At 36.0% G+C, this 9,329-nt stretch overlaps 1 protein-coding gene across 1 annotated transcript in view; it reads left to right on the top strand.

Moving 5' to 3' along the window:
• The window catches only part of LOC110457457 (ATP-dependent RNA helicase DDX1-like), a 266,330-nt gene that overhangs the window by 227,869 nt on the left and 29,132 nt on the right, over positions 1-9,329 (top strand). Inside the window, exon 21 of the mRNA XM_021508746.1 lies at positions 8,381-8,524. Coding sequence (XP_021364421.1) covers positions 8,381-8,524 — 144 coding nt within the window. The remainder of the gene's footprint in view (positions 1-8,380; positions 8,525-9,329) is intronic.

The raw sequence follows: 9,329 nt of genomic DNA, 5'->3' as shown, positions 1-9,329 counted from the left end.
GACCAGTGACTCCATGTATAACCTCATTGTGTTGATGGGTCACTAAAACTACTGTCTGCCCTTGTGTTGATGGACCAGTGGCTCCATGTTTAAACCTCATTGTGTTGACGGGTCACTAAAACTACTGTCTGCATGCCCTTGTGTTGATCGACCAGTGACTCCATGTATAACCTCATTGTGTTGATGGGTCACTAAAACTACTGTCTGCCCTTGTGTTGATGGACCAGTGGCTCCATGTATAACCTTGTGGTGTTAATGGACCGCTTAAACTCAAGAAGTTAATAACATGTAAATTAATGTGTTAAATTCAACAAGTTTACTGTAAACAAATCTTTAAATCTTAATCAAGCATGTAACTTGCATGAAGAACAAGACATGCCAGTACTTATTTCGAACAAATTAGATCTTGTAATAAATACGGTATAAGGATTGATGATGAAAGACCAGTCTGATTCAATGAAGAAGAAGCAATCGTTTAAAAGCATTATGTCTGTTCTCAAGCAGATGATTGATTTTCCACTTACCTGACCAGAAGATTCACGTTTGCCAATATTGTACCTAAAGTAAGTGTCATCCTTGTATAGAGACGAACAAAATCTGTTGTCCACACTCGGGGGTTCGTTAAACGATGGGCCACAAATCAGCCGTAAACCTTTTAATGGTTAACCAATTTCATTGGATGATAACTCCATTAGTTTTTGTGTCGCCTGCGAAAAGCTGGTGACAAATAGGTATTGCTATGTCAGCGTCGGCATCCGCACAGAGGTTTTTGTGCGATAACTTGAGTTTCCTTGGGTCGATCAAACTCAAACTTCATGCAGTGCTTCCTTACCAAAAGTGCTTGCTTGGGATTGCTTTTCAGGTCCAAAGGTCAATGTCACTGTTACTATAAATAGAAATTCTGTTTTCGTGCGATAACTTGAGTTTCCTTGGGCCGATCAAACTCAAACTTCATGCAGTGCTAAGCAAGTCCTGCGCAGGCGACACATCACTTCCGTTGAATTCTTGTTAATGTGTGATAATAACATTAAATATTATTACTTTTTAAAGAAAATGTTATTTGAATTTATTGCATCAGTTGCAGCGAAAAGTATCTGTTTAATGGTTAATTCTAGAGGGAAATGATGGAGCCTAGAGATTAAGTTTACCTGTTATATTAACCCTTTCACCCCTATTTAACTTAAGTAGACTCTACCATGCATTAATTGATATGGATGGGTCCATTATGGTCTACAGTGGTGAAAGGGTTAAGTGTCATGAATTAAGATGTTAAGGATCCCGTACCGCTGTCAAAAACTTTGCAATGGAATTTCCTAACAGGACTACAACATTGATAAATCATTTCTGAAATTTTAAAAAACTTCCAGAACTTTTATGAAAAAATACTAAGGACGAAATTAACAAAAAAGAATCAACTCATACAGTCTGTTCTTTAAAAGTGAAAATTGCAACGGGCCCAGACGAGGACTCAAAACCTGGACCCTACAATTCAGAGACTGTTGCTTTTAACAATGCAAGCTGCCTGGTCCACGGTAGTTATTGGTCAAGTTGTGCTACTGTTACATCTAAAATGAAATTGAGGGGAAGTAACTGTATGTATGAAAAACTAACACGGAACTCTCTAGTGTTTTGTCTACATTGGAAAAGAGATCCTTAAATCAAATCTTTGATTGATTTTTTTTTTTTTTTTTTTAAAGCATTTTTGAATATTGAGTTTTTTCGTGTTTTATATCGGGGTGTTTTTTTTTAGAATCATAGGATGTGTATAAGTTTTTCTAAATTTTAATTCCGTAAATGACCTAAAAACACTGAAATAATGGCAGAACCTCTGATTAAAGTCTCAAAGAAATGGTCACAATTGACAACTGTTATGCCCTATCATTTTATTGGAATGGTGGGGGCTAGGGATATAGTGTTATCCATGTCCGTCCCGTTCCGTCGCGTCCCGTCCCATTGTCGTGACATGACCCTACAAACTTCAAATTTCTGAACAGATTTTCATAAAGGTATATGCATAGGTCAAGTATGAAAATACTTCAGATGCTGGCTGTCAAGTTTCCAACATTTCCTCAGAGTTACAAGGTTAATCATCAGAAAACCTTTGAAAACCTTAAACATTTGAAAACCTTAAAAATTTGAAAACCTTAAACATTTGAAAACCTTAAAAATTTGAAAACCTTAAAAATTTGAAAACCTTATACATTCGGGAAATTGACTATCGGGATAAGATCATATTTCAAGGTCATGAGGTTATCGTCAAGATAACTCTTGCTGCTTTTAAAACTACAGGGCCAAGGTGACATTTTCTAGTTTTCATTTCTCAAGAGACACTTATAAGGAAATGCTGCATTTATTAGATTAAATTTGTCAAGTATAAATATACCACCAATTTGAATTTTGACAAAACAATTCGAGCGTCATACGAAAGAGTGAAGTGGTCAGGTTTTCGATATTTGATGTCCTTCATAAAGCGTAGAGTTCCCGGAATAAACCTAGTGTTCGTTTCACAGGTTAATGTTGGAAAGCAATATGATTTTTTAATTTTGCACCATAAGGATTCTAGATTATCCTGTGTCTGGCCTCGTCCCCATCAGCATCATGTACCTTCTAACACGTACAATAAACTGAACGACCCTCAAATCAAAATTTTGTTAAAAGGATGGATAGATTTGATCACGGTGATTCATGATGGGATTTCACGTTTCGACAGTCATTCTCTTTATAATTGGATATTCGGTTGTAAATTTCGGAAGTCGTGGAGTTTCTTCATATTTAAAATATTGTCGCAACTGCACTAATAGGTTTTCATTCATATTGACAGATTTTTAATTGATGATAAATATGGAATGGTGACATTTACAATATTATTATCAAATTGCATTGACAGATTTACTGAGTACAAATGTCCTAACCCGTTAGTGTGGTTTCGTGGAGTAGCCTCCCTTTGTTCAAATCTCATGAGGAGCAGCCAGTGCCCAACATAATTAAACATGTCCCAAAATTCGTAAAAATTGTTAGAAGGTTTAATTCAGCAATATCCGGAAGAAATTCTATTAAAACCCTAGCAGCATTTAAGCACTACCGCAAACATAAGCATTACCAAACGGCCATTTGATCCAAATCCGTGGCAGTTTATATTTGGCGAAATGCGGAGAGTAATTCCCAGGAAGCCTGGGAATGGTGGAAAGGACCTTGAGATTGGAGCTTAAAGAGAAGCTCAAGGTTGTGTGGCTGTCGTTGGGTGATGTCTCTTGTGGAATGTGCATTGTGTTATACTGCTTCAAAACAGGTGTAAACTTTGTAGAACTGGGTTTTAAACCTTGTTTTTGTTTTTCGTAGAATTTCAGACGTTCTGTAATGTTTTGTTTTTAACAGTTTTATTTCTACACCTTCACTTTTAAAATCTACATTCACATACTTGCCATTTTTTTGAAATTTCTATGGTGACGATTCTGCATTCTCAAAATTTAAACCTTAATAAAACGTGTGTATTTACCCCCTAAAGACAAAATAATCCTTTAAGATGACTTATTTTGAGTTGTTATGTCAGATGAAATCATTAGATCTCAGAATAAAGGAATGGTTTAGCAAATGCACTGGTTAAAAATGCGGAATTTAATGGGCCAAAATCATGAATCTTAATCCTAAATAGGGAGAGTTGGCAAGTATGCATTCAACGTCCCTTTTTTTTTTTGTGGTCCCTAATTTTTGCATATTCCATAAAATGGTCTTTTTTTTAAGGGAGTAAAGTTGGGTAAGCCATGGTGCCATGTGCTGTGACAGTATAAGGATGGATTAAATTTGCTTTTAAGTTTCATGGGTTGTATTTTTGCAATGAATCATTTTTTAGGTAAAAATCGCAAAAAGTTAGAGGACTGCAAAGAAAAGCAAACCTTAATTCACACTTGCTGAAAAGATTACAAAAATAAATTTTAGCGAAACTTTTATCAAACCAGAGATCCCATTGAAAACCCACTTGATCAGTCACTTGCCCATTTGTGCAACTATACATGTGACTGCGAACGGAAAATTTAACCTTGACTGTCTATGGTAAAAAGGAGGTTAAAGTGCCCTATAATCCACTTAATAACCCTATACCGCATATTTTGCATGTTATGCATATTCTTACAAATTTTCTAGATGTCATAAAACCTGGTGAGCAATACAGCAGGCCCTGTTGGCCTCTTGCTTCAAATTTTCTTACCATATGCTGTGGACCAAGTTTTTGAGTGTGGGTTTCTTGTAGCGTGCACTTCTAAGAAAACTGATTAAAATCACACTTATTTAACTCAAACGGCAGTTACTAAGCTGTTGTCGTTCATTTACATAATCTTTGAATTGAAATTAATCTTGAAGAATTATTTTGCCGTTAAAGCAGCATTGCATTTAAAGCAAAACGTGTCGGTTGCATAAATAAACGGTTTGTCATCATTAATGCCGATTTACAATAAATTAAACTGGTTTAAACGGATAAGGTTGGAGTTGCATGGTGATTTAGTGTAAAAAAAAATGCTGCGTGGGTGTTAAATGTCAATCGAATGTCGAAGATGTGACTGAAATTTTCAAGACAATGAATTAATGGCACCACAACGCATATCAGATTACAATCTGAATTCCAGGACTGGAGACATTTCAGACCTCTGTGACCTGAAGGAATGGTTATGGGCGTCGACTGATTATCAGTTTGATCAAGAACTCAGTCTGTATATCCATCAAATGAGAAATTTTTCCAACGTGTTTGGCCCCAAATGTCTGTCAAGCTATCTCTATACCAATCTATCTTCTTAAGGTTAAACTGTAGAATTTCGTGGATCGCTTGCACAGATATCGGATTTACAATCCGAATGTTTTTGTGTTTGCGATGTTTATTTCGGAAAACTCATTTTCTGAATTCGTAAACCTCCATACGAATTACTTATCCTGTGAATGTCCATCCAAATAATTAGCTTTAAGATATGAGCTGCATAAACACTAATAGGATTTCTGTTAATTAATTAAAAAAGGAAGAATTCACCATCTACAAGGGCCCTTATTAATAACTGATATTGTATATCTAACGAATAACCATGAAAGATGAGCTTGGATTGGTCAGAGTTGATTGGAGGAAACTTTGAACCAATCAGTGCTGATTAAGTATAGAAATCTTGGACAGGTGCCAAGATCTACTGATAAGAGGTTTTTGGGTACCGAAAGGGGAGATTACTCTGAAACATGAGAACGAAGCTGGCATTATGCCCTAATAATTAAAACGACGTAACAGTGTTCTTATTTTATTTAATAATAATAATAATATTAATCATTTGAGGTTCTTATATATACCGCTTTATTACAACCTAGTTCGTAGGTCGTCTCAAAGCGGTTCACAAATTATTATCCGTGGTTATAGGACCTTTGCAACCAGCCAATATCTTTCTCAACTCCATGGGGAGCATACAGCCAGTGCTGCCATTTCAGCGCTCACAGCTAGCATTCATCAATTCTAGCACTCATTTATAGCTGCATGAGTAGACTGGAACAAACGGAGTAAAGTATCTTGCTCAAAGATACAACACAGTGCCATGCCGTGACTTGAACCGGCAACCCTTAAGTCACGAAACTCGACATCCTACCACTAGACTACTGTGCCTTCTAATAATTTATAAAAAAATTGATGTAATACCATTATGTAGGTCTATCTATTTGTACAGAAAATTAAAATGGAGAATACCATAAGGCGTCCGTCAAACAAAAATTTGAATTGAAAAAAATCAGTTTTTAAATTGGTTTTTATACACAATTTTTGGTTTTTATACACAATTTTCAAAGGAAAATTTTGATGGGACGAACAATATTGTGGGAAATTTTTATCTGTCTATTCGCACCTCTTTTTCTGCTAAATTTGCTATCTTAAATACTAGATTTAGATGAAAACTAGTATATGCATGTACAAAACACAAAGGCTTAGTTTAAATTTTAGTGAAATCTGTGTATAATTAATTTGCATACATCACTTTGATTGGTCAATAATTTCTGATGACTTTGTGAGCATTTATGCTATACAAAGTCAAAGGAAATTTGAAGTTTGAGAAAAATCTACCTTGAATTAAGTAAGCACTCAGGAATTTCATTATTATGAAAATGTATTTGTTCATGGACAAAAGTATACATGTGTATAGAGACAGTACTGATATAATTTAACTTATGTTCTAGTTCGCTCCTCTTAAACGAACATGAATTATTTATAAATAATATAATATAAACTCAAACTCATTACTGAAAGTTCGTCTGCCTAGCTAAACGATGACGTACATTTATTCACTTCATACAATTAATGTTAAATCGAAGTTCAAACAGCGAGTCCCAAACTTTATATTCCTCTCTGTCTTCATCTCCATCTGATTTTGAACTGTTAGGAACGACCATGGTGTGCTCGACCATTAAAGATTCTGCAATCACAAAATGAAAGACACAGAAACATGCATTTCCAAAAAGGGGTGGGAGGGTGGGAAAGTCTGTATCGTTCAATATGGCTTAAGGCAGACACAGACACCTGTACGTGTCGTCACTGTCCTAAACTCGCCTATCACACGTGCCTATAATGAGGCATGTGCTGAACTCTTACCCAGACTTTTCCATGCACTCATTTACATAACTATGATAAATGTACTTACTTCTTTGATGTTTACCTATTGCCTGAATTGGAATATGGACAAAGGGAGGCAATTCCTTTACAACTAAAGATTACTTTAAGGATCCCCGTACCACTGCCAAAAACTGTAACTTAGTTTTGGGAACTGTTTTATATCCCACATGACTATATAGCTTTGATTAATCATTTCTGAAAAGAGAACCATACCTTGCAAGCCTTTTATGAGAAATAGTAAAGATGAAATAATTAAAATACAATCAACAACATTGTTCTGATTGTAAAAAAATCAGCAGGGTAAGAGCAGGTTCAGAACCCTGGACTACAAAGTTAATGTACTATCGCTCTTACCGATTGAGCAATCTGGTCAACAGAATTATCCTAGCCCAACTGTGCTACAGTGACATCCAAACAGAAGTTAAGGGGAGGTAACTGTGTATAGCAAAAAACCCACAAAGCAGTGGGACAGGGATCCTTAAAGGTATTTAATGGCCATATTTTTTTTGTATTTTCAAGTTGGGGAATCAGATGTCTCTGTGTTAACTCATTCACACCTGAGGACACATTTGAATTCTTCCAATCCAAAGGTTGGAAATTAGTCCATTATGAAACTTCAGGGGTAAACGAGTTAAAAGAGATATCCTTGATGGCCAGTAGTTGCCTTAAACTGATAATGTTATGGAGACAACACCTGGATGGCCGGTAGTTGTCTTAAACTGATAATGTTATGGAGACAACACCTGTTGGCAAGTAGTTGTCATAAACTGATAATGTTATGGAGACAACATCTGGATGGCCAGTAGTTGTCATAAACTGATAATGTTATGGAGACAACACCTGTTGGCAAGTAGTTGTCATAAACTGATAATGTTATGGAGACAACACCTGTCGGCAAATAGTTGTCATAAACTGATAATGTTATGACGACAACACAAGGATGGCCAGTAGTTGTCATAAACTGATAATGTTACGGAGACAACACAAGGATGGCCAGTAGTTGTCATAAACTGATAATGTTACGAAGACAACACCTTTTGGCAAGTAGTTGTCATAAACTGATAATGTTACGGAGACAACACAAAGATGGCAAGTAGTTGTCATAAACTGATAATGTTACGGAGACAACACCTGTTGGCAAGTTGTTGTCATAAACTGATAATGTTACGGAGACAACACAAGGATGGCCAGTAGTTGTCATAAACTGATAATGTTACGGAGACAACACAAGGATGGCCAGTAGTTGTCATAAACTGATAATGTTACGGAGACAACACCCGTTGGCAATAAGTTGTCTTGTGCTTACCGTATTTATCCTTCAATAAGCCCAGGGGGAAAACATATATTCTCTTACTGGTAGCAGGGGATGGGCTTATTACAGGACATCATTTAAGTAAAAGTTTTTGTTGGCATTACTTTCTAACTGCAATATATATTGGTGGGCTTATTACCAAGCATGGGCTTATTGCTGGCTAAATACGGTACTCTGTTACATTCATCATTATTGGTCAATTAACTCATTCACCCCTGAAGACACATTTGAACTCTTCCAATTCAATGGCTGGAATAGTTCATTATAAAATTTCAGGGGTGAATGATCTATTAGTAGCCTTGATGTCTCATTGTTACAGAGACATACTTGGTGGTCAGTAGTAAATTGTCTTGTAGAGATACAGTCATGGTGGTCAGTGGTCATCAACATTATGACGTCTTTGTCGGAAGTCACAAATACTGACATGTAAACTCTGTATGTTACAGAAACCTACTCGGAGGCTGTTAAGAAGCTGAAGGGAGAGTATTTGATAAAGGCGTTGGAGGAACACAAGATGGACCAGGCCCTTATCTTCTGTCGTACAAAACTTGACTGCGATAACATGGAGAAATACCTCCTGCAGAAGGGAGGTAAGTCTGTAATCCAATGAGTGTGGAGTTTGATAATGTGTTTTGAGATTTTGAAACATTAAGACAGTTTCAATGTATACACTGTTTGCGTATAGATAAATAAAAATAACTTTAGAAAAACATGATAGGTTCAGTTAAAAAATCCACAAAAAGTGGAAATAAAATAATTCTTAATTCAAAAGTGATTCCATTAAAATCTGATGTTGTAGCCCTTTCACCACTGTAGACCATACTAGACTCCTTTAGATCAATGAGAGGGTTTATTTAGTTGAGTTACATAGGGATGAAAGAGTTATACAGATAATTGGTCAATAAGAGGCTTAATTTAATTGGTTTCTGGTTAAGAACGAAACGCCATTTTAGAATTAGTTTAATCATGAATCTTTTATTCATATTTCTGAAATATGACAGTATAATTTCAATATTAAAGAAAAAATCTACAAGCATGAAATTATAATTCTAGTATTTTACAATAAAATGTTAGCATGAAATTATTGACTTTTAAGGATTCCTGTCCCACTGTATAAAGTAAAAATACTAGAGTTTCCAATGTATTTTTTCAGAAATGCAGTAACCTCCCTTAAATTCTGATTAAGTTATTACTATATATAGTGGGACCGGGTTCGGGGAACCACTGCTGATCTTGGAGATCAGTTGCAGTTATGGGAGCAGTATTGCTATTGGCGGTCCAGAGTTTGAATCTTATATTCTCTAACACAGGACAGGTGTATCCACACTTTTCCCGATGTGAAACATCCTTGTCTCACCCTAGGGTTGAGATGGGGGGGGGGGGGGCAAACCCCCG

Source organism: Mizuhopecten yessoensis, unplaced genomic scaffold, assembly GCF_002113885.1.
Source record: "Mizuhopecten yessoensis strain PY_sf001 unplaced genomic scaffold, ASM211388v2 scaffold9157, whole genome shotgun sequence".
Lineage (NCBI taxonomy): Eukaryota > Metazoa > Mollusca > Bivalvia > Pectinida > Pectinidae > Mizuhopecten > Mizuhopecten yessoensis.
The sequence above is the reverse complement of the archived record's forward strand: the minus strand, read 5'-3'. Positions and strand labels throughout refer to the sequence as shown.